The 25,754-nt window shown below is 42.1% G+C and overlaps 1 protein-coding gene across 6 annotated transcripts; it reads right to left on the reverse strand.

The window, feature by feature from the left end:
• Positions 1-1,882: 1,882 nt before the first annotated feature.
• rc3h2 (ring finger and CCCH-type domains 2) lies at positions 1,883-25,386 on the reverse strand. Of its 6 annotated transcripts, none has more exons than XM_026174145.2 (20): positions 25,124-25,386; positions 18,698-19,025; positions 18,460-18,577; positions 17,702-17,974; positions 16,790-16,965; positions 15,215-15,415; positions 13,640-13,772; positions 10,431-10,549; positions 9,997-10,109; positions 9,593-9,889; positions 9,164-9,366; positions 8,756-9,054; positions 8,527-8,673; positions 6,721-6,858; positions 4,993-5,157; positions 4,628-4,877; positions 4,328-4,412; positions 3,046-3,253; positions 2,709-2,863; positions 1,883-2,584 (listed from the first exon to the last, which is right to left on the reverse strand). In XM_026174145.2, the coding sequence occupies exons 2-20, from the start codon at positions 18,926-18,928 to the stop codon at positions 2,443-2,445; spliced, it is 3,453 nt and encodes a 1,150-aa protein (XP_026029930.2). In that variant the 5' UTR covers positions 18,929-19,025; positions 25,124-25,386; the 3' UTR covers positions 1,883-2,442. The 6 variants fall into 6 exon arrangements, with proteins under 6 accessions (XP_026029930.2, XP_026029929.2, XP_026029927.2 ...); XM_026174144.2 differs by having other exon boundaries at positions 8,756-9,051; positions 9,581-9,889; XM_026174142.2 differs by having other exon boundaries at positions 9,581-9,889.
• Positions 25,387-25,754: the final 368 nt, after the last annotated feature.

Genomic DNA, 25,754 nt, shown 5'->3' on the forward strand with positions numbered 1-25,754 from the left:
TCACGGTCACACAAAACAAAAAATAAAGAAATAATTTTTTTTTTAAATTCCAAAGAGTATCACATCAAGTTATAATGAAATGCTCAGACCAATTTATCCAATTCCCTTCTCTCTCTTTCTCTCTCCTTTTACTTTTATAAAATAATGAGAGAAAAGATGTTAATGCTTATGTTTCTGAGTTTGTTTTTTAAATAGGTACAGTAGCGGGGATAAGAGGAAATTAAGGGAGCTTGAAAGACTTGAAAATCAGTTAGCTTTCGACCTCAAGATTTAGAATTGGATGTAAACAAACCTCATAACTTTATATCCCATATATGTATGTATGTATGTATGTATGTATATATATATATATATATATATATATATATATATATATATATATATATATATGTATATATATATATATATATATATATATGTATATATATATATATATATATATATATATATATATATATATATATATATATATATATATATATATATATATATATACATATATATATATATATATATATATATATATATATATATATATATATATATGGGTTCATGTTTTGTATTTATTAAAGTCACTAAGAAAAATTCACTCATGACAAGAAGCCTCATATTTATAAAAGGAGTGAGGCACAGCAGGGCTGTATGGAAATCACCCATATTGAAACAAAGCCACGGTGAAGTAGCACACGGCAATGTAACACAGACAAACATTAGAAAGCAAGTCTACCACAATGTAACACACAACTAACAACAAAAGAGTGGCAAAAAACCTATACAGAAATACCCAAACAAACAACTTCACAGAAGTTAGTTAAATGAAACTAACCAAAACTTTTCAAAAAGTAAAACAAAGGTTTATAGATGAACAGATGCACGAAGTGGCGTCCCTCTCTTGGGTAGGCTTGACCTTTAAACATCACGCACAGCTGGTAAATATTGTTTACACAACACACACACATACACAAACAAACAAAAAATGACGGGACCGGAAATAATAGACGGTGGACTTTTTAAAATGCAGTTCCGTTTTAAGATCACATTTGTGTTTGTTAACACCTTTGAAATGGTAAACAAACAGAGCTTGTGTGTGAGCGGGGGGACTGTAGAGCACATGCTTCGTTTTAGACCACGCTAAGGAGAGAAAGGCCACTGTATTGCATGTTTGTGTGAATGGCAGTCACATGACGGCGTGAAACTCTTTAACTTAATAAGAGTAGCTGATTAGTGCCACTACAGGCACAAAGAGATAAAACTGACTTGTAGAGAAATTCATTACATTTTCTCTAGCTGCTGCTTGAACTACAAAGTCTGTTCCTAAATAAAATACATTTATGTTAAAAGTATTGTATCATTCATTTAAAAAAAAAAAAAGTAGAAAACTGACCTTAGGTGATCAGTGATCTTTTGAAAATTTAGGTCTGTATGTTTGTGCCTCTGATCCCATGACAGGACTGGAATCTAGAGCCCAACGTTTAAAAGATCATATGACTCAAAAGACAGAGGCTTGATTCACTATCAGCACTTTTTAAAGACCTCTGCTGCTCTTTTTTTTATTTTCTCAGAAGGGTGCCGTGCCCTTTCTATTTTTGGTCTCAGTATAAGTAACATCTATGTCTTAATCTTTTCAGAGACGTAAAATGAAATGTCAATATGAAACATAAGGCTGCTCAGAGAAGGCATTTGTTATAGCCTAATAAGACATGGAAAAAATTTTGTCCGCCTAAAAAAAAGGGATAAATAATCCCACTGTTTACCCTTTAAAAAGCTATGTGGGCCTTGACCATAAACCAGCACCTGCTTTGAAACTTTTGGAAATGCATGTTTTCCAAGGCACAAGCTAAACGCAAATTACACACAGCGAATTAATGTCAAAGCATTCAATGTTTGGGACAGGCGTAAGTAATTGGAGGGTCTGCTGCTGCAAATGACTTCTGTTTAATTTCCTGTGTACCTAAATGCTATACTGGGAGAAAGGATCTCAGTAAACTTGGTAAAACTGAAGAACATTCACTTATCATATTGTCACCCATAAACTTTATCTGACAGCTTATGCAGAACGACAAGAAAACCCCCCCAAAAAAAACGAAACAAATGAATTCAATCCTATGTGACCGATCGGATGGTTTAAGAGCTCTCCAACCCTCCTTGTAAATATGACCAGATTTGGCACGGCAAACACAGACAAGTTCAGCATCTACTACATGGGAAAACTGGCTATTTACCTTCCTAGCCATAAACAGCAAAGTTGGAAAATTAGTAAAATGTGTATAACTCTTGACCTTGCAGCGTGGCACAGCACAGGCTGTTGACCATTATCTGTCAAGTTTCAGTTAGGCATGTGATCAACATATATGAAGGCTGGAATTAAAAGGTTTTCCATTCAACCAGGATGTGGAACTCAGGTGTAGCTCTTTGTAGGTCAGTGATTGACTTTGTGTCCTCTTAGCTTCCATTGAGCAGCATCTCTGGCCCAGATGTTTCGGGACAAGCCCGGGTAGAAGTGTCACCCAGTCGAGGGGGTCCAACCTGGAGCTTCGCAATGCCCAGACCTCCTGAGACTAACCCTCCTGGAGACAGAGACTTCCTGCAAAACAGGAGAGAGCAAAGATGTGAGACAGGAAGACAGCGAGAGATTGTGCGTCACTTAAGTCAAAAATGACTCAAGACTCGGGGCAATCCTGTGAACAGTGATTACCATGGTAATTCACCTGAAGGCCATTTTTTTCAACAGGTGAGCATCCATCTTTTCTGACTCTGTTTGTGGGTGCTCTGCTGCAGGAGATGAGATGAGGGTAGAGGAGCACGGAGGTGAAAGGAGAAGGGAAGCATCCTGAGACTGTGGGGTGACCAGGTCTAACGACTCCTGTGAGGCAAAATTGTAACACAAGACAAAGGATAAAGAGGTCTGGTCGATAATTAAACCTTTTTTTTTCTCAACTTGTTTTTTTACTGAGACTGTTCCCAGTTCAGAGTTGGGCAAATTCAACATCAATCTTCAGAACATGAAACTACATATAGCGTCAGCATATACAAAATCATACTGACCTGAGACTTTATTTCCTGCTGGTCCGAATCCTCCATGTCTAGAGCACAGAGTTCGAGCTCAATGTCTCGATCTGGGTCTGACTCGCTCTCGGCTCGGTCCTGATCCTGGCTAAAGGCGGTCCGGTGAGCTTTCAGATCAGACACAATTTTCTCTCCGCTCCCTATTGAAGTTCGTCTGGCATGTAGCTCTGAAGCACAGAGCTGCTCACTAAAGCAAGCACAGACCGGCACAGATCAGTTTTTTTAAACAAAGATTACTGTGTGGTCATGTACAATCATGTGAAAAAATAACGTTTCCACAGGCCTTTAGGAGCTATAACTTGAAGTAATAGTCTTCTATATGACTTTATCAGTCTCTCACATCGTTTGAGAGGAATTTGCTGCAATTCATAGAGGTTAGCACACATTTGTTTTTGCACAGCTCTCTATGGCCCAGCATCAGAGAGCATTTCAGTCAGGTTTAGGTCTGGACTTTGACTGGACTATTGTGACACCTTGATTCCTTCATAGCCAATGTGTTGAAGAGTTGCTGCTGTGATTGATATCACTGTAATGCTGCATGACACAATTAGGTCTGAGTTTAAGTGGTCCAGCATATGACCTCACATTTCACTTTACAATATGTTGGTATCCACAGGAGTTTATTGTTAACTCAAGATGCTCAGATCCTTGGGCTCGTAAAATGAGCCTAATTCATCGACCCTCCACCACCGTGCTTTAGAGTTAGTGTGAGATGTCTGTGCTGATATGCTGTGCTTGATTTTCTTCAAAGATGGAACAGTGCATTATGGCCAAACATCTCTACTTTGGTCTCATCTGTTCCAAGGACAGGTTTGTATAGATGAAACTTTGCAAGCCTAAGCCGTGCTGATATGTCACTTTTTGAAAGAAGAGGCTTTCTCCTGGTAGCCCTTCCAAACAAACCATACTTGCTCGGTCTTCTTCTAATTGTTCCGTCCTGAACTTTAAAATCCTAACTGAGGCTTCTAGTGTCTGATTTCTAGCTCTGACTGTTGCACAATGTGATGGGGGTAAATGTGATGGGATGCCCACCGCTGGGTATGCTCCCGAAATTTAACCAAACTTCTGCATTTATCTCAGTGGTCTCTCTTGGTGATGATAAGTTAATCGTGTGCATTTGATTAGCAGCATCTGGCTGCTACTTACCCTCTTAATTCCTATGGAGGCAGTAATGGTGTGCGTAGCCCTGTGAAAACCTCCTTTTCACATGACAGCAATGAAAAAAAACTAGAAGGACAGAGTCTGAATGTAAATGCTGTACCTCTCCAGGAAACTGGAGTGGCTGGAAGAGTCTGATCCTCTGGAGCTCCACCTGTAGTCACTGTGATCCAAGTGAGCATTGTAATCTATGAATGAATGAAGAGTTGTAAAGTAAAACATTTGTAAAAACAACTGAATCACACCAAATAAAGCAATATAAGAAAAAACATCAGATTGTGCTTTAACTCTTTTCAAAGAAGGTACTGATCTACTTTTAAACATTTCTTATCTTTTCTCTTCTCTTTCGGTCCCTTTTGAGTTTTTCGTACGATATCTTCTTTCGTTTTTTATCCCTGCTCACCTTTGAAGTTGATGGGAGTGGTACTGGCGCTCCCTTGGCAGGCTGTTGCTTGGACAGGGTCAGTGGTGTGGTAGCCTGTGCGGGACGCCCTGGAAATGGCCCCCCACTTCGAGATAATGGGCCCCTCACTAAAGGGAATGATCGGGTCTTCGTCTTTCAAGCGACGGTAGTTATCCAGCGAATGCAGCCATCGCTTCCCGACGCCGCTATCTCCGACGCCACCACCTCTACTTTCGTTACTGTCCAACTCCTGCATGGGGAAAACACGTGCACATTTTAAAGCGATCGCACACATTTGTACACAGCCAAAAATTCTGTGTTTTGCAATAAACAATTGATCCTTTTGTATATATGAAGAGCCTTACCGAGTGCTCAGAGCAGGCGTGAGATGAGGTGTGCGCAAGCGTTTCAGGCTCAAATGAGCTGAGGCAGGGCCCGATGGTACCACAGGACCAAGGGGAGTAGTGAGCCAAGCCTTCATCACCTCTGAACCTGCATCCCACACACTGACCTCCACTATTTTCCACATGCTGAAAGAGAGAGATAGAAAAACAGTAAAAAAATGACTTGTGCTTGCTGTTCATTGCTCTAGATTCACTTGCCCAAAGGTCAAGGACATTTATTTATTTATTTAATTTAAGATTTATTTTTCAATTTTTCAGGCACCTGAGGAGAATAGCTACACCTTTTTTTTCCTCCGCTGATCTTCGGCCAGGAATATGCCATGAAATATTCAGCTGTGTGAATGGCATGCTGGTTCAACATTTCATATTTTGCATTTGATAAATCATGCAGAAAAGCTAACATATTTTTAAGGTGCCCATTCTCTTTCCCAGTTCATTAAATACTGTCACCTTGCCTGGTTTCCTTTGGCACCTGTGCTGTGTGACACCTGGTTACAGCAACAAGAAGCTGGTCTTAACTCACCACGTATGGACACCTTTAAAGGACCACCTTAAAGGCATTAAGTATCCTTTAGCATAATTTGCAAATGATCCTGAACTTGACAACCAAGAGCAAAATTAAAGTGTAGATCAAAACAAAGTGTTAAACACAAAGAACAGAAACCACTGTTCCCAAGCTTAAGAATTGGTAACTGAAAACCACACCCACCCTTTTTTGCTTCCCTATATGGACTTTGTCACTCTTTAAAACAGAACAGTTATCTCCCAGCATACAATATTGCTGCAGCCGGTGAGTCAAAGGACACTTTGTTCATATCTCAGCAATCTGACAGAAAGGCGGTATTTGACACCCTGAGATGAGAGCGTGTTGGTCATCCCTGTGACAGATTGGCAGCCTGTGTGTGGGTTTAGATGGGATTCAATTCCTCCAAGACCATGCAAAAAGCAAAGTAACGTCCTTAAAATATAGCAGCCACATGTACTCACTAAGTTGAATTTCTGCACTTGCTGCCAGTGCTGACACTTTGCAAAAATCACTGCGCCGACAGCCAGTCTCCTTGGTCTTATTTGCTTATTCTTGTTATGCAGAGTCTTTCAAATTTTACTGAACATGTTAAGCAAACAATTAAAAAAGTTGTGCACCTAATAAGTGGTCGATTTAATCGTGGATGTTTTCACAAACAGACATCTGCCAAACTGTTAAACAAAGCTTTACTCCGCTGAAAGCCTGAGTCACTGCTTGGTGAAGTCTTGCCTTCTCTTTTTCTCTTTCACTTTCTCCCGCACAAACACACACACACACACACACCCACACACGCCACAATTGTGCATTGCTATGGTATCTTCCTCCACAGTTGCTAGGCAACTATCTCCCACTTAAATAGCATTGGACACAGCTGAAGCATAAGCTTTTGGGATAGGAATTAAAAAACAACATAATTTAAAACCGTTAAAACACATAACCAATTCACCCCTTCGTAGCTTCATCCGCCTGCAGTGAGCACGTTAATAAATATTTAATAAAAAGAAGGGCAGTTTTACTTGTCATGGCAATAAATCCCCTTAAAAGTGTTGTGTGTGTGTGTGTGTGTGTGTGTGTGTGTGTGTGTGTGTGTGTGTGTGTGTGTGTGTGTGTGTGTGTGTGTGTAAATAAGGAGAAATGGGCATCTCTTTTATTTGCTTTGATACCTCTGTCCCAAAATCGATGGTGAAGATGGGAGAAGACTGGGAGGGTCTGTTGGCACTGTGATGATGGTGATGATGAGCCCACTGTTCCTGCTTCCTTCTGAACAGATCCTCATAGCCTAGAGCAACACGTCCGTAGTCCTGAAGAGGGAAGCGATGGGCAGGGGAGGAAACATCAACAGAGATATTACAGCATATATAAGAATAATATGAATAATAATATATCTGAACCCAAAATGGTAGTATTGATACAGCCTTTGCAGTCTTCTGCACTTGTGTGGCCTAGGTCTGAAACTGGTAGCAGCCAGGGTGGAAACTGTAAATAACTATGCAAGATAATGTAATGTCCTTTATGTGTCAGAGAAATGTTCACGGTGGTTATTTTTTCTATTAGTTTTCCTCATCACGTGTACATGCAAGTGGGGGGGATACTGAGTTGCATTGCACTTAGTGGATTCATTTTCTTTTCTTGGCTTTTAGTAACGCATAATAATGCCAGATGGGATCATGTTTGTTTGCTCTTTGCAGATTTTTTTTACACTGCATCTCCTCATTTTCACTTTTATCTCCACAAATACACCCTACAAAACGAGTCTTGTTATGTACGACAGGTAATGTAGCTCTGTCGGTGAAGTGCGCTTTAGCACTGCAGCAGTATAGCTGGTAATGCTATACGACGATATGAGAAGGAGACAAGTGAGTGGGAGAGGCAGAGACATATTCGGGTGAGAAGTGGGAGGACTATAAAGGAGGTTGAAGCTCCATGCTGCAGCTCTGTGGCTGAAGGGGAAGGTAGAGGTGAGGCGATATGTGGGTGTAAAAAGAGTAAGAGAAGGAGAGGAGATGTTGCTGTAAAGAAGCAATAAATCTGTTCAGTGTAACACAGACCACCACCAATTAAAAATTGATAAGGTAATGTGATATATTGGGATGTTAGCATTATTTTCCTCAGTAGGGACCACTATTTTTTAATTACAGCATAACTCAGTCACTTATCTCTCTCTGTATGCCCACTGATCAATAATTCAAATATATATATTTTATTTTATTTTAAAGACTTCTGCTCTTCAAATGAGCCATGGGGGAAATTACAATATCACCACTGAATTAAATGTCTAAGCGAGATGTTACTGATAAGAGGAAAGTTTATTTTTCCAGCCAATTAGTAGTGAGTGTTGCCCTCGGCAATGGTGAAGATATGTTGGAAGATAAAGGGCCAAAAGCTGCAGTTCTTCAATAGACCACTTGGGGCTGGCTCTAAAAGTGTGCCAATTCCTGTACACCCCCACGCTACATATGCCCACTTAACTGAAGAGATGAAATGTATTTACAGCTTTGTTCTATCATTTATTTACCCCCTCTCTGACAGCTACAGACCCCTCCATAATATCTGAGCTTTTTCCCAGCAAAGATTTTAATGGTGATTACAGTAGCAGTGTTGCTGTTTTGGATGCTAGAAAAACATTTTCTTTTCACTCACTGTGAGCTCACTGTGCCGGTAACAGCTCTGCCTCTTTGCTCTGAGTGTGTATAAATTATGACATCATCGTCTTTGCTGCTGCTGCTGCTGCATTATCAGTCTTTCTGTTTAAAAAGTGGGGGCCGTGTGGGCTGTTGTCATACTTTTTATTCACATGCCTGCTCCGAGAGACGTTTCTATTGCAGGTCTATTTTTAGTCGCAAATGTGGGTGAAACGTTCACGTTTACATGGTGACAACTGCGCTCTACAGACTCATAGATTAAACAAAGCTTCGATGCAAACACAAAAAGTATGTCTTTTATATACAGTCTATGGTTGTTTCCCCTACCCTGTGTAGCCCTGCACGATGTTCAGCTCCAGAACAGTAGTTGCTGTCTAGAGAGTTGAACCTCTCCCTGAGTGGAGGTTGGTAGACAGAGGAATGCAGCACCTCTGGAGGCAGCGAGTTACTCCTGGCGTCCTCTCTGTGGTACAGCTGCAAATGTAATCATCAACATTACAAATAAAGTCGCAGAATTACCACACTTTATGGTAGTATGATAGTCGAGATTGCTCACCTGAGGCCTCCATACTCTCCTGCTGTCATAGAGGGGAGCGTAAACTCCATGAGCAGGGCCCATTGGGTGCCCTGGGTGGGCATGGAACGTGTGAGGTCCCATTCGATCTCTAGGCGGGTGTGATGGGTACCCCGAGGAAGACGAAGAAGGTGGGTGTGGAGTTTGAGGTTCATTTGGGTAAGAAGATGGAGGACCAATGGAAGGTGGCAGAGAGGATTCTGGGACGTTGGAGGATCGCAGGAACCGAGCCATACAAGGTTTGTGAGGGGGATGAAGACTTGATGGGTAATAGGAACCTGCTGGAGAGTAGGAGGGAAAGAAGAAAAACAGAAGCTATGAGCACTTTCCGCCTATCGCACAACAGTGAAGTATTTCTGCACATCCAACTTCGTGTAAAAACAAACTCACAGGCTGGCTGATAGTGGGCAGTGTCATATGTGGAGTGAGGCTCCTGGTAGTATACCTCGGACGCCTGAGAAGGATGCGATGGACGCAGAATAAACTGACCATGTTTGGGTATAGGAGCACCACCATCAGACCGTCCGACTGTGGTCAAGGGAGACATCACTGATGAGTGGCTGACTGGAGTCCTGGGAGGAGAGAGAGGCTTCCTAATGAACCGAATGACAACACACAGAGAAAGAGTTAGTACAAGATTAGGACTGAGTTGGAAATTCATATGGTGCTAGAGTTTTCACCTGTAGTTATTCTCTTAGACATATAAACAGCAGTGCTACGCTTAAAGCAAAATTAACATTGATCACAGGGTTAAATACCAACAACAGAAGATGTAAACATCAGCAAACAGGTGGAAACAACTCTTACTGTTCTGCTGACCCAGATGTGGTTTTGTTGGAGCCAGACACATTGGGCCCACTAGTTCCATTTGGCACAGCTCGCTTAGATTCCTCCATCACATCGAGCCCTCTGGAGATCAGCTGAGGGTGATTTAGGCTGGGTACTCCCTCCACCATGGTGGCTGTGCTGTCTCCATTGCCTTTGAGCCCCTGTCCTACTCCTCCAGACACATCAGAGTGAATGCTGCCCTCCATGGTGAAAGTTTTATTCATTCCCCCCTGCGCTAAAGGGAACCCACGGCCCACACTGCTGCTCTTCTTGTTCCTCAATCTAAATCTATCGAGTAAAGGATGCACAACAGGAGCATTCAGTATAATGGACATGTATTAGATGCTATTTTTTTTTAATCATAGAAAATGGAAGTTATGTAGTTGCACACTCACTTCTCCAACTCATCCTGTGTGTGCGCAAATGTGCAGCTGGTTCCTCGGGGACAGCCTCCCTGCTGACGAAGATCTCGGCACATGCTGGTCTTATACTTGCTGTTTGCCTGAGGCTGCAAAATGCACAGACCCAACTATTAAACTACTACGTTTATCTCATAGGTAAACCTACTATAATGAACATATCTCCCTACAACAACAATTTCAGTGCTTTTCCAGGCGCATGAGACTCACACGGCAATTTCAGTCTCTATTCGCTTGGCTATACTTTTAAAGACGAGGTTCAGTCCTCTCAACTAAATCTGTTAGCTGTTAACAGCTCTACCAGCTCTTTAAAACATATATTATGTTAATGGTCTTTTACAAACTTGCAGCACATCCCACCTTATACCTGGTTATCTGTTTTGCGACTATAATTGTTAGCCTCAGGGTACCTGTGGAGTTTCATGGCTCTTCTTGCTGAAGTTCTGTATGAATTCCACTAGACCATGAACCACCAGCTTTACAGCCAGCATCACACTTTCGAGCTCCTCCCATGATGGTGCGGAAGCATCTGCACACAGAACGACAACATACAGTTTGTTAAGCAGAGGTTTTTATTACTAGAAATCCACAAAATTTAATCTACTGTTCTGTGTAAAGGGTGGAATTACTAGCCCTAACCCATATTTCTCAATGTGCTTCCTAAACCCAATAGTGGGATTAAAACAGTTCCACCCAAAAGTGGAACTGTAATTTTGGTAGGCCAGCCAATCCTGAGAAGGTCCACTAGTCTTCTGGGTTTTCTCCGTTTGTGGATAATGACTCTGGCTGTGGTTCACTGAAGTTCCAAAGCCTTGGACATTATTTGTGATGCTTTCCAGAATGACAGATGTCGACAGGGCAGGGCAGGGTGAATTACTTTTCACACAGGTAGGTTTGGATAGCTTTTTTCCACTGATAAATGAAATCATCATTTAAAAATGCCCTTTGTGATTACTTAGGTTATCTTTGGCTAATTGTTAAATTTGTCTGATGATCCGAAACATGTAAGTGTGAGCTATTCACAGAACTAAATTACAGAAAGCCCAAGTAGAATTCAACCAAGAAATTTGTAGTGTAGCCCACTGAAAATATAGAATAAACAACTGAGACCCTGTTACCATTAAGTCAAATTAATACTCTCCCCATCTGGAGAGTTATTTCTATCTTTTTGGACGTTCCTACACAGTCTAATAACTAAAGAAGATATGAAAGCAGGAATGCTAAAGCTAAATACTATCATAATGAAATGTCACAGTAATATTTACAGCATTCAGATCTTGGCTTCGTGCATTAAGATGTCAAGATTTGATAATTAACACAAAATACATTGTACAGCTGAAGGTCACATGACTATTTTGTTTGAAAAGCACAAGCTTCCAGTTTTTTGCTGGCTGTAGCACAGCAGCAGCACTGCAGAGGGATAATATCCCACATGACACCAAAGAAAATATAGCCACTTGCAGTAATGCAGCATGTATAATATATTGTCTAATGATTTGAGAGGCACAGTGCAGAATACATTTCTGAGTGCTGAGGGTGTATGTAAAAGACAAATAGACATCAAACACTTAGTCATTATGTTTTGATTAGTAAATGTTTAGCACACATGATGAATCATAACTTTCCCTCTGTCTTGCACTCGCAATTTGCCTTTTGGCATGTAAGCAGCACTTTTTTCACTCAACAATCCTTCTGAAACCCTAATAATTAGAACCATATGGATACTGTTACCCTGCCTCCCACCCTACAGCAGCTGGAATAGGCTCCAGCCCTCCTGCGACCCTCATAAGGATAAGTGCAAGAAATTGGATGGATTGATGGATGAATACTGTTCTCTATGTGGCAGTCCACACCAGTGGCCTGTTGAAGCTACTGTAGGTGGAGTCACTGGGGATATCCAGGGGTAGAAATATGGAGTGAACTAATAAACAAAAATATACACTGAACAAAAATATAAACGCAACACTTTTGTTTTTGCTCCTATTCCCCATGGGATGGACGTAGAGACCTAAAATTCATTCCAGATACACAATATAACCATCCCTCCCAAACAGTGGTCACAAATCAGTCCAAATGTGTGGTAGTGGGCACATCTGCCATATTGAGATAATCCATCCCACCTCACAGGTGTGCCACATCAGGATGCTGATCTGACATCATGAGTAGTGCACAGGTGTACCTCAGACTGCCCACAACAAAAGGCCACCCTGGAATGTGCAGTTTTGTCTCACAGCAAAATGCCACAGATGCCACAAGCAATGAGGGAGCGTGCAATTGGCATGCTGACAGCAGGAATGTCAACCAGATCTGTCGCCCGTGCATTGAATGTTCATTTCTCAACCATAAGCCGTCTCCACAGGCGTTTCAGAGAATATGGCAGCACATCCAACCGGCCTCACAACCGCAGACCTCGTGTAACCACACCAGCCCAGGACCTCCACATCCAGCAGGTTCACCTCCAAGATCGTCTGAGACCAGCCACCCAGACAGCTGCTGGAACAATTGGTTTGCACAACCAAACAATTTCTGCACAAACTGTCAGAAACCGTCTCAGGGACGCTCAACTGCATGCCCGTCGTCCTCATCGGGGTCTTGACCTGACTCCAGCTCGTCGCCGTAACAGACTTGTGTGGGCAAATGCTCACATTCGATGGCGTCTGGCACGTTGGAGAGGTGTGCGCTTCACGGATGAATCATGGTTCACATTGTTCAGGGCAGATGGCAGCTGAGAATGTCCCAGTTCTTGCATGGCCAGCATACTCACCGGACATGTCACCCATTGAGCATGTTCGGGATGTGCTTGACCGGCGTATACGACAGCGTGTACCAGTTCCCACGAATATCCAACAACCTCGCACAGCCATTGAAGTGGAGTGGACCAACATTCCACAGGCCACAATTGACAATCTGATAGACTCCATGCGACGATGTGTTGCACTGCATGAGGCAAATGGTGGTCACACCAGATACTGATCGGTTCTGGGTCCCCAGACCCCCAATAGCGCAAAAAACTGCACATTCCAGGGTGGCCTTTTGTTGTGGGCAGTCTGAGGTACACCTGTGCACTACTCATGATGTCAGATCAGCATCCTGATGTGGCACACCTGTGAGGTGGGATGGATTATCTCAATATGGCAGATGTGCCCACTACCACACATTTGGACTGATTTGTGACCACTGTTTGGGAGGGATGGTTATATTGTGTATCTGGAATGAATTTTAGGTCTCTACGTCCATCCCATGGGGAATGGGAGCAAAAACAAAAGTGTTGCGTTTATATTTTTGTTCAGTGTATAAAAGAAAATAAAAAAAATTGAATAAGGTGGGCAATATAAACAGAGTTAGAGAGGCAAAGCTGAGATGGTTTGGACATGTGCAAATGGGGGGAGTGGAGATATTAGACAGAGATTTTGAACGAGGATAAGCAATGGGTTGATGTGACAGAGGAGGATGCTAGGGAAGCAAATGAACAAACAAACCTGATGCTATTGTCCCACCGTTTATTTCACAAAAACCTGACTTGGGTCTTATTTTCTTGTTAATAAATGATACAAACTGTGGAGTGTGGGGCATGTGGAGAAAAAGCTTGAGATCCATGGTGTTAAATGAAGGGACGTACCTGGGTTGTGGTCTATGTTGGCTAGCAGTTCTAGGTGTGGTCTAAGGCTTGTGAGGTTGGCAGGATCTCCTGTCCTCTGCAAGACGATCGTCAGCTCCTGAACACTCTTTGCAAACGACTCTGGAGACTGCAACTAGAGCAGATGAAAGAAGATGATGGTCGTTTTTCAAGGAATTAATAAACAGATGATTGCAGTATTCCTCTGCTTCCGCTCTCCAGACGCTTGTTATAAATAGAGATGGACCGATCCGATATTACGTATTGGTCCGACACTGACATAAATTACTGGATCGGATATCGGAGAGAAATAAAAAATGTAATCGATCCATTAAATATCAAAAAAGCACCTCACAAAACTTGCAACATGGCATAACTCGGCTCATAACCGTAGCACGTAGCAGCAGTATGCGTCACGTGATAGAGCGGCTGTGTGTATTTGTAGCCTCGCTACCAATCCGGCATTTCATCTCCGAGGAAGTGATCCCAGAGAGAAGTAAAGCAAATGTGTAAGTTCATCTCTGAATGTTTGTAAAGCATTCCCGCGTTAAGCTTAACAACTGATATATCGAGTCACCTTTGCCCAGAAAGAGGAAACCAGCAGCTGAACAACAGCAGCACGTTTAAGCTTGTTAAGCTGTCATTAGAATTTATTTAATATTACTTTCTACTCGAGGATCTTTTTCTATGTAGCTGATGGCTGGTAACTGTGCAGGGGCGGATCTAGCAAAGTTTAGCCAGGGGGGCCGATAGGGCATGAACAGGTAAAAGGGGGCACAAAGACATACTTTTCTTTCTTATTCTCATTTAAAATGTCTAGCTTTTAATCAATAATTATCCAAATCTTACACCCAAAGTTTTAATTTGATGTAAAATGTATAGAAGCCCATTACTGTATATAGTAACTGTTAAGTCTAATATACCCTAGTAAGCTATACTACTTTTTCCTTTGGGAAGGTACCATCTGTGCAGTCTGCAGTTCTGTTGAAGATGTTGAATCTATTTAATTATTTTTGAAAAATAATTGATTTCTGAGCATTTTTTCAAACTGCATCAAATTAAAGTTGATTACGTCGATTAAGCATCATGAGGTGGAGGGTGGTTCCCTATTTTTTTTTTCTTTTTTGCTGGGAGTTTTAGAACACTATTAGTTAGGTTGCTTAATATTTACGCTAAGTACTCTTTAAAATACCAGAATAGGGAGGATGGTGTAGGTTTAACTTTATTAGATTGAGCAGTGTTGCTGAACTATGAAATATTTTGGGTGCAGTGTATTTTTTGCATACAGGTATAACAGATTAGCTTTAGTGTTTGTTTGTTTTTTTTAACTTGAGTATGAACTTATACAAAAAGCAGCAAGATATTAAAAAAACAGTTTTATTGATTAAAAAACACACTATATCGGATTTATATCGGTATCGGCCGATATCCAAATTTGTGATATCAGTATCGGACATAAAAAAGTGGTATCGTGCCATCTCTAGTTATAAACACTGCTTGAAATTTTAAAAAGCAATTTCAAGCTGTCACAACCTTGCACACGGTCACCAGAGGTGAGGACACGAAGCCTAATGGTACCTTGTCAATGATGGACTGCATATGTGACTTGTGGACCAGGTCTCCATACAACAGAGAGGACCACTGCTCAGGTGAGATTCGCAGGCCCGCTTCCATTGCGATGTGGACGATCTGCGCGTCATGTTCCCTCCTCAGTGCCTCATATGTGCGAAACTCCTCCTTGAGCTGCATCAGGGAGGAGTCCTCATCACGCTTTGTCACCTGATGATGAAGATGGATGAGCGAGAGAGGGGATGAGAGACAGGGGAGTGAGAAGAAGAGACAAGGACACAAATGACCTTTGTCTCCAATACGATTAGACAGACAAAAAAAAAAGAAAAATCAAACTTTAACACGATTTCAAAATAAAGCTTCATGTACTCTTGTGTATATTATAAATAGTGCACTTAAAACTGAGGCACAATTTTAGGTTATCAACACCATTGACGTTTTGTGGGGTCAGAAAATTGAATGATTAAGGCTACTATGGTAATTTTGTACCAGCAATGAAATCATGTTGTTATAATGCACACCTGCATGGCTTCTTTGGAAAAATGTGTGCCTGTTTTAAATTCCTGTTAACTCTCCTTGTCCTTAAATTACAATACATTTCTATCTGTGAAACCTCAAATGCTGAGTGTCGTGTTTGCAATTAGTCTCGTAAATCAAACAGAGCCGTCACTTTGTCAACATGTGGTGTCTTCAGACTCAAACACTCAAATTCAGATCACACAAAGGGACTCTCCCCTTCTCAGAATCTGCCCTATGAGTAATCATCATAAGACACCAACTGTCAGCTGTTTACAAATATAAAAACACAATCAAATTTCACGATCAGGTTTTGTCTTTACTCCTTTATCTATCTTTGCATCGTTTATCTTTCTGTGTATCTCTGTGATGTCTCTGTCTGTCCTGCGAGGCGGGGCAACAGGTGCAAATATAAACTGCCGTTGCATCACAAGCAGATAGCTGGCATTTCTGCCCTGCCAGCGATGTCTGTCATCAGATAACAGGCATAAAAATACACACGCGCGCACACAGATGCGCACACACACGAAAATATATTTAAAGAAGCCCATCTTCTTAATAAAGAAGTGGCCTTTTATGAATTATTAGTACCAGTATTTAAGTGGAGAGGATTCACACTGTAATCCACTGGATTGTGCTCATTTTCATATCCATCCACAGCTGAAAGGGAGTTTTGCAAAGCTTTCTCAGACACTATGACTAATTTTAAATGAATCGTTATTTTACTTTTTTTTTTTTTTGGAAAACATTGTACTGACGAGAATGTAAGTTCTGGAAAGTACCTACAAAACCAATGCCAAAAAGGGGATATTAATCTGAAGCACCGCCTCATCAGAAAAGAAACCTGTAGTCGTACCCGACAATCTATTTAGGTCCCCTCCATTAATGAGGCCATTTATCGTGGCTTGGGTTCTTAGGACAGCACCAAATGGTGATGGTTTTGTAACGTTTGACATAGAACAAATTCAATGATCTGTGGTTTGCTTGTTCAGTTCACTGAAATGTAGAACCTGTCATTGCAGCATGTTTACACATTCCTGTAAGTGTGCATACATCTACTGCCTGTACCTTGAAGCAGGAAGCCCTGTAGAGCAGCTGCACGACGTGGCCTATGCTGGTTTTGGAGGCCTGGGGGAATCGAGCTTCAAGCTTTTGGACTACAAACAAAACCAGCACCTTCCTGGACAGAGCTGAACCGTCCTCCAGAGCCAGTAAGACAAGCTTCAGTGCATCTTCTTGCATAGCTGATGGAGGACGAGTTGGAGGGTTGTACAAGGATTGAGAGATTGACAGGATAGGAAAAAGGTGGTAATGAAGGGGGAAGTCAGAATGAAAGTAGCAGTATATGAAGAGGAAGTGGGGAGAAAAGAGAGAACTTTTTAGCACAAACACACTCAGTGACATGGGCAGCATGCACATGCTATACATATTCGAATATTCAACACTGGTTACATAAAGACTAAACAAAGGCAAGTCTATATCTAGTAAACAAAGGGTTTTGGAGGTGTCCTCAGATTTAAATGAACTCATTGTGTTATCATGACAAGAAAATCTTTCCCAGTCAGAATCTGCCCTATGAGTAATCATCACAGGACACCAGGTTCCAGCACCAGCAGGCGGTTTGATGAAGCAATTTAAACAGTTCTGGACACAATGAGTCCACTGACTTGATAAAAGATGACAGGGTGACACAAATCTAGTCTAACAGCATGAATCGTTAATGTTAAGGAAAACTCTTTAACTGCACTGCTTCCACATTTAAAACTTCAGAGTGTCAAATGTTTAATAAGTGATAGTTTTTAAGACAACATGTTTTACATGTTTACATCTTTAGCATACCTTACAGCACTCCAGTGATGATGCATATACATTATGCAAATGGTTGGAATTTAGCTGTGATTAGAAAGTGCTTTGCCTCACAGGCATGAGTATAGAGGCACTATGTGATATAGCTAATATGTTTCTGTCATGCACACTTACCGGGTCCCAGAAACTGGCAGCCCCGTGCCCTCACTGCAGCCCAGAGGTTTGCAGAGAGCTGCTGGGGGTTCTGGTGCTGAAGGATGAGCTCGGTGACTGTCCTTTCCCCCAGAGACCGGCCTGCCCGAACCGCCCGCACGCGACCCTCCTCCTCCACCAGCTGGCAGTTCACCAAGGTCACCAGCTTCCTCTGCATGGGCCTACTGAGCACACTCGGGCTCAGGTTTGCCACACCTGTATTAAGCGACAGCTCCGGAGTTAAACCCACTGTTTCTAAAACCAAATAACAATGAAAGCATTCACTTTAGTCATCAGATATTTAGTCTCAATTAAATAATAGCTGAAGAAAAACAAATTAAGAAGAACTTTATCCTCCTACACAAAAACAACAGCTGAGCAGTCAGTGTTCTTATGCATGTAATAACCTCCAACCAAACCCTTGCTTTTCCTTCTTAACCAGATATGATCACCATTGAGCAAAATGATGAACACTGCCCCAATCCCATAAACCGGAAGTCTATGAACAAAGAACCAGTCTTTTTCAGTAATAAAATCTTCTTTTTATATAGTCCGGAGAGAGATGAATGTTCCTTCAGCCTTATAAAAGCACACACGCTTCCAGCATCGTGAGAAGTGTGAGAATCATCAATGCCAAGTTACACAGGCAGCCCAACTGCAGTCCCCACGCACTGAATATAAGGAGCTTAATTCTTTTTCACAACTGCCCAAATGTACCACACAAAGCACACATACAGTACCTTTTGAGCCACTGATGGGCTTTAGGTAGAGAGCCAGCTCTTCTACACACATCCTGCAGACCTCATAGTGTTTAACCTCTGCTGCACTGCTCAGACTCACGGGTTGAACATCTGGGACCTGATATCATACCAGGGATGAACACAGAAGATATATAAACACATAAAGCTTCAGGCTTTTCTCACTGTGACAGTGTCACAATCGCTCACATAAACAGGAGTTCTCTCTTTTTTGCCTCACCTGAGCGCCAACCAGCTGCAGCAGGGCGCAGTTGACAGGCAGCAGGTCGATGTCGGTGCTGATCGGCGTCTGATCAAAGGGACAGGCCTTGCGGTGCAGTTTGTGTAGGCAGGTCTTACACACCGTGTGGGAGCATCCCAAACTGATGGGCTGGTGGCCGCTGCTGTCAAACTCATTGTAGCAGATGGGACAGGACAGGAACTCTGTCCACTGGGCCGCCTGCACTGGCATCCTGCCACCACACCACCGAGACAGGCGATGCCGAGCTCAGGTGGAACGCATGTCAACGACCCCGACAACAGCACCTGCTTGCCAGTGCCAACGATGACTGTAAGGAACAGGATGTAAAGATGTGAATTAGCTATTTAGGGATCAATTAATATATCTCATTTGAACTCAAATATCATTTGGACCGATGTGCATGAAGCCCAGCAAGTGTGAACACTGGATAGGTATTTCAGTTCCACGCATTTTGCAAAGTACAAAGGCAGCCCCTCACATGTCATAAAAGTTATACGTTTATTATTTGCAATGAGGGCAATAAAACCGTTTAACTTCCTAAAAGAAGTAGCTGCCACTGGGTAGGTGTGTGTTCCCCAAACACACACCGCAATAAATGGCACCTCCTCAGCGAGAACACAGTTTCAAGTCCAGGTCTATATTTCACCGATCTCATTACAAAAGCAACAACAAGTGGGAACAGACGATGACAACAACAGCAAGTAGGAAAGAGAATTTAACAGCATTATTTGTGAACCTGTTATGAGAGTGCAAAAGTTCAGAATGTATATTAGTAGAGAAGCCAAAAGAAAAGTTTTACATGATTGTGAGACTGAAATTAGTCATGCTGAGTCTTCCTGGTTTGCTTTTTATAACATACCGTACCTTCTCTTGAGTGTGCATGAGTGTGGACATAACTGATAAGCACTGACAGTTGTGCACAGACAGCTATGCACATAGAGCTGAATAGTACCAGAATCTTTTTTTTTTTTTATTGTGAGGACAATTTCAAAGCCCAACACTGCACCAACACACACAGAGTATCATGAAAAGTTAACCCAAAGCAATTCTAGATCATTAATACTGGTTTTAATATCCATTGTTTTGTATTTTTACAAAACGTAAATATACATTTTCCAATACATTTTAAATCATGTGCACAGATAATCGGAAATAAGCCAAAAGCCGCTTTCAAGATTTGAGTCGCTTTGGCACAATGTGCAGGATATAATGCCGGGATACTCTATTTTACTACATTAACATCCAGATTACATTAGTGCTTTAATAAAATACTGCTGTGATTTACTAGAAGAGTCAGGCTTAGCCACTCACTGTGTACAGCATGAGAGAGGAGGAAAAGTATCAGGTTTATTTTTGAATTTATAATGGATGTTTGTTTATGGGATAAAGTAATGCTGTGGTTTTATTTTTGTTTTGTTTTTTCTGTATTATATTGCATGTTATTTATATATGAAATACTTAGTATATTATAGAGATGTTATGACTAATCTGAAAGTATGATTAAAAACATCTTGTCAGTAGATGATTCAGTTGACCAAACCCATTCATTCATATATTTTCTCAGCTGCATTTTGAACTCAGGGTCAGCAGAGCCAAGCTGTCTTGGAAGTAGAGTTGGGCTACACCCTGGACAGGTGGCCAGTCAATCACAGGGCTGACACAGAGAGAATCAACTGACAAGCACACATGCAAATGTGCTAATATTCTGTGTAAAAGCCTCATGACTAAGCTTCTATACATAGCTGGTTATTGACCAAACGCAAAACCTTTCATAAAATATAACCACAAAAAGGAAAAAATCAAACACAACATGATCCTTCCGTCTCCACTATACAAAATGTTTAACACTGCCTTCAAATGGTGAGCGCCTGTTGCATTCATAGTCTGTTGCATCTGCTCAAAGTACAATATTCACTAAAATAACAACAGCTGGTGCCCTCACTCAAACGGATTTAGAGATACAATAAAATAACTTTATCACGCACACGCCAACTGAAAAAAAGACGACGATTAGAGGGAGCTGTTAATCGGCTGGACCTGTTTTTGTTTACATGTGTAGGTACTGCATGTATCAAACTAATGGAGAACTATTATCCAAAACCAGAAAAAGACACCATTTCTAATTTTATTTTAAATACTATTTTTGGAAGCTTTATGAAAACCAAGTCTGTTAACAATGGCAACTTTGCAGCAGAAGGAGGTCAAAAAAAAGAGGAACTGTGCGCATTACGCACGTGCTGTACTCCGCGTTAAACAGCAAATATGCCCAAAAAGTCCTGCAAATCCATATGCAGCCATAATCACATAAATGGCAGCCTGCCAGATTTACTGCAAAACAAGACATACGCACCTTCGGAACGACCCACGACTCGCCTCGGCAGCGCTCTCTGCTTGGCCGCGTGGATAGCCCCGCTCTGTCCTCGCGCGTCATATTTCCTTCCGCGAGAAGCCCAAATATAACACCGGTTACAGCTTTTGTAGCCCACAACCTGCTAAAGAGTGAGGTAACACTCATGTGATGAACCGGCTTCTGGGGGCTTTTTGGAAAACCAAGAAGGTGGGGAGTTTTACCACGGCGCGTGAGCCGGATAATGTCTTTCTGTGAGTCCTTGCAGATTAAGGGGGGTGTAGCCTCTGGGGGCAACTGTTTAACCGTGATTCACTGTCTGTAGTCACGTTGACAGCCACCTGTTCCTGTTCTGACAAACTGCTATCCCGTCATTTTTTTTTCACAAATAAGCCCCAGCTACAACTGTGCCTGAGTGCTCGAGGTACAGCAGTACTTCCCGGGTTGCTCGATGCAAGCCTACGCTATCACACCACTATTAAAATAAAAAGCATGAGTACCTCACATCACATGAGTGGCAAAAAAAAAAAGTCATAATAGACACAAGATTTTTATTTCTTGCATGAGTGCATCACTGCTGCATTTAGGCAGAGCATGCACATACAAACAGACACAAAGCCCACACAGTCATGAATACTTCCAGTCTTGTGACAGAAAGAAGTGGGTGTGCATTACTGCAGACCACAACTTCCTCATCGAGGTCCTCTCCTTTTCTGATTACACTAAAAAAGGGAAATTAACCTATGAGCAATGATTTTTTTAATTTTTATTCTTTCGGGGATGCCTGTGGCAGAAGCGCCTCGAGTTCTCACTTGAGAATGAGACATTCTGAAGAGCATGAACAAAGAAGAGGGTCAATATAAGCGAGCTTGGTGAAATTTAAAACACACAAGGCCAAAGCAGTTTTTTGCTTTCCTCGCATGGTGCTGCTGAGCTACCCACTCTACTCAGTTGACGATGAGAAGTACATTGTGTCTTTACAGCCAACAGTTGGCGAGCTATCATCTGGCTGTGAGGCCTTGCTTGGCCCCCTCTGGGTGTGTGTGTGTGTGTGTGGGGGGGGGGGGGGGGGGGGGGCATCTGGAGTTTCCTTTGGCATGTCTCACAGAGAGACACACACACAGACAAAGATTGTTAGGGAGTGTTCTACAGGACTTGAAGTAATACTCTACATCGGGGTGACATTTAGCTCATCACATGGGTATCACTTATGCTTGGACTAAGACTGAGTTAACACAGTTGAAGCTCTTAGAAAATATCATGCCACAGCTCAAGTCCTTGTTACAGTTACAGGTTTTCGCTACACACTGAAACCTAATTTCTGCTACTGAAAATGGCAGCACATTTGAAAGGAATAGCGGAAGTAAGGATCATCCAGCAGACAGCCAATGAGGCTTCAGTCCAAGCAGAACACACCCACTAGCCACCAGGATTAGGTCATAGCTGGAGTGAGAGCTAACAGACATGTAGTAACAATGGATGGGTGAATTTTGATATGCGGCCCTTACACCTTACGTGTGCGTCTGTTGCTGCCACCAATTCCTGAATGTGTTGGGTCATGATGTTTTAACTCTGACTCCCGCTTAAGTATTTCTGTAGGCCCAGCGGAGCGATGTGGCACAGTTACCTCTATTCCACCCCCCCAGTATCTGCAGAGAGACCCTTCAGGGGCAGCACTACTTTTTCATACACTTCTGTGTATGAAGAAAGCAAAGAACGTGGGGCGTACAAAGGGAAATATTTGTATTTCTAAACAATTTTAAAGCCAACATCGCATAGTAAAAGTGAAATAGGAAAACATGTTTTAAGCAGTTATGCAGTGCTTAGACAATACAATCTTAAATTGGCTGTGACAGCTATAAGTTTAGGGCCTCCTTGTGGCTTTGCAGTCCAAGACGTTCAGACTGTAACTGTCTCTAAGCCAAATTCTGACGTAATGTATTTGGATGCCTGACATTCCCTTTTATTGTCAATCCACATTTCCTGTATCGAGGATTCACAATACAATACCAGCATGACAAGACCCCCCCTGTGATTCATCACAATATCTGTGTAAACAGAGAAGAAGAAAAAAACACAGAAGAGGCACAAAGCACTAATTATGTATTGATACACTATGCTGCGGGTGTGTGTTATGACTGCTACTGAATAAGGCACCACAGTCGCTCAAGGTCAAAGGTTCAAAACCCAACGCCTTTTTTTTGTGTGGAGTTTGCATGTTTTCTCCATACACAGTTTCCTCTGGGACCTCCGGTTCCTCCTGCCATTGAAAAACATGCTTAGTTAATGCTGCTCATGAAGGCCAAGGACATTTTCGCAAAACATATCAATGCTTTCAAGAGTTTTACAATAAAGTGCAGTTGGGTGGGTGGGGGGTTTGTTGGGTTCTCCTACTTTTTCCACCGAAACGTAATTTACTTGTAATGAACACATCACAGCTCCAGTTTATTCATATTTAATGCCTCTGAAATATGTCTACACATTATATTAAAAAAGGCTGAAATATTTCTAAATACTCGTGTCTTTTAACACTTTTCGCCAACGTGCCAATGACCTGTTAAATTCAACCTCACAAATATCACAGCCATAATTTTACCATAATTTTACCATCCAAGCCTCGTGGGAACATCGAAGCACAACAAGGCTGAAACTTTACGCGCACAACACTGCTGCCAATAACATTTTAATAACATCTTTCAGTGTTTACATTTTAAAGTTTAATGGATACTTCAAAATCGCAAATCGGAAAACCTCATTTCACAGTGACAGTTTTTATATGAATGAAAACTTTCTATTTGAGTAGGTAGCAGCACCTCTGTGAAGTGGAAACAATAAATGCAAATGACAGTCAGCAGCAGATAAAGGATGAAGGGAAAGTTAGACTTTAACACTGAGAAATGATGGCGCCAGGTAATTGTTTGCAAGACTCTCAAAGGGCACAGAAAATCCAATCTGCTGCACAGGGAGCACAGAACGCTGATGCACTTCGAGCCTGCGATATAAAACCATAACATAAAGTCGCACCAATACACTGGAATTACCACACAGCTCGTTTTAAATGTTGTCAAAGCTTAGCAACTCGAAGTCATAACAGTGCCAAGATAACCCTGATAAGACAATGGTACTCGTGAGTTCATTACATTTCATATCACTTGTTTCACCATGTCATGTCACTTGTTTTTTTCAGTGTACTGTGGGGGTATGTGGGCTTGTGTGATTATTTATTCATTATGTCTGTCATCACAGTGTGTGGGGGTAGTGTCTAAATGGGAGGCAGGGCACTCATACATCTCACAAAGCTGCTGCTGGTTGTTTTATACAGCATATATTATATACACACTGCACCATAGTCTGTTTCACTTTGCCTGTGATTTGTGTCTGCAGCAAAGTGGAGGGAGGGCTGCTGCACCTTTGGTTAATAATGCTAGAACACAAGGTTGCTTCCAGTTGCAAATCAGCAGGTTATACAGTAACCTTCCCTGCAGGGCGGCCATGCTGCATGCTTAAACTTTAAGATGACAGCGGCGGTAAATAATATGCAACACCTGAACTTGGAAACTGCTCTGCTACGGCTCAAGAAGTCACTCTCTCAGCAACAGCGATGTTACTCCATAAATTTCACATTGTCTTGGAAGCGATCTCCGCGCACTGGAGCCAACATTAAGCAGTCTCCACCATTACAGCAGCACATCTACTTTCATATCGCTTCACATATTGCCACTGAGTGCCTCAACTCTTTCCAGAAAAACCCCTCGTTTGTATTCCCAGCTCACTTAAGTGCTGTCACTTCATTTCAACTACAGCCCACCTTCTTTTAATATAACACCAGTGCCAATTCAATTCTAGAAATTAATGCGGTAGGAGCATGATGGTTATTATAGACATTGCTTCTTTTTTTTTTTGATCATGAGCCACGATACAAGCTCTTATTTGCAAACGATGGGGGAATAAAAAAAACCCTAAACAAAAACATGTAAACAACCCCAAGATGTCAAAGCTCTGCAGAAAAATCTGAGCAGCGGGAGAAAGTAGCGCGCACCTCTGGATAAGTCACTTACCTCACGCGTTACACCAGAACACCGGAATAAACATATTCATAGCCATCCACGTGAACATGCCTTCAAAATTATTCTTCATCAGTTGCAAAACAAGCGCAGGGGAAACATTATTTCTAATGCGACACTGACACGGCACGGCATCCCAGAGCAGTAGAGACAGGTGCCTTGGTCCGCTTTTAATCCTCTGCCCCCCTTTCGCAGAATACGTGACAAGAGACGCTCGCTCCTCTCAGGTACGGCGAGCCACACGCCCTCTGCTTGACAAACCGAAGCTGAAACGAGGAGATGGTGGTATTGCTCCGCCAGTGATGGTTCCCGAACTGGCCCTCATCATCGGACTCAGCACCGAGCTGCACGGACAGAGAGGGGCACGCTCCTCCCCAGATATGATTTACTAACTGCACCGCGGTTCGGCTTCAAAGGCTGGTGCGTAAGGGTCAGGGGAGCGGTGTAATGAGGATGGCACTAGTTTAATGTTGTGAGCAAGGATAAAAAGATGTAAAGGGGCAAGCCGGAACAAGCCGCTTTTCGAGGCGTGGGCTGTGAGCATTTAAAGGAACAGACCGAGAAGCAGGGTGGTAGAGGATGCGCATCGACAAGTGCGTCTGCGAAGAGGAAGTTCACACACGAA

Source organism: Astatotilapia calliptera, chromosome 7 (assembly GCF_964374335.1).
Source record: "Astatotilapia calliptera chromosome 7, fAstCal68.1, whole genome shotgun sequence".
Taxonomy (NCBI): domain Eukaryota; kingdom Metazoa; phylum Chordata; class Actinopteri; order Cichliformes; family Cichlidae; genus Astatotilapia; species Astatotilapia calliptera.

What these genes read in the sequence shown, in the direction of transcription:
- rc3h2 (XM_026174142.2), bottom strand. Translation starts at nt 18,928, where the DNA reads ATGCCAGTGCAGGCGGCCCAGTGGACAGAGTTCCTGTCCTGTCCCATC. An exon ending in TGCAGCTGGTTGGCGCTCAG is followed by an intron (nt 18,578 to 18,697) that starts GTGAGGCAAAAA and finishes GTATGATATCAG; the next exon opens with GTCCCAGATGTTCAACCCGT. An exon ending in ACACAGGATGAGTTGGAGAA is followed by an intron (nt 9,890 to 9,996) that starts GTGAGTGTGCAA and finishes TTTACTCGATAG; the next exon opens with ATTTAGATTGAGGAACAAGA.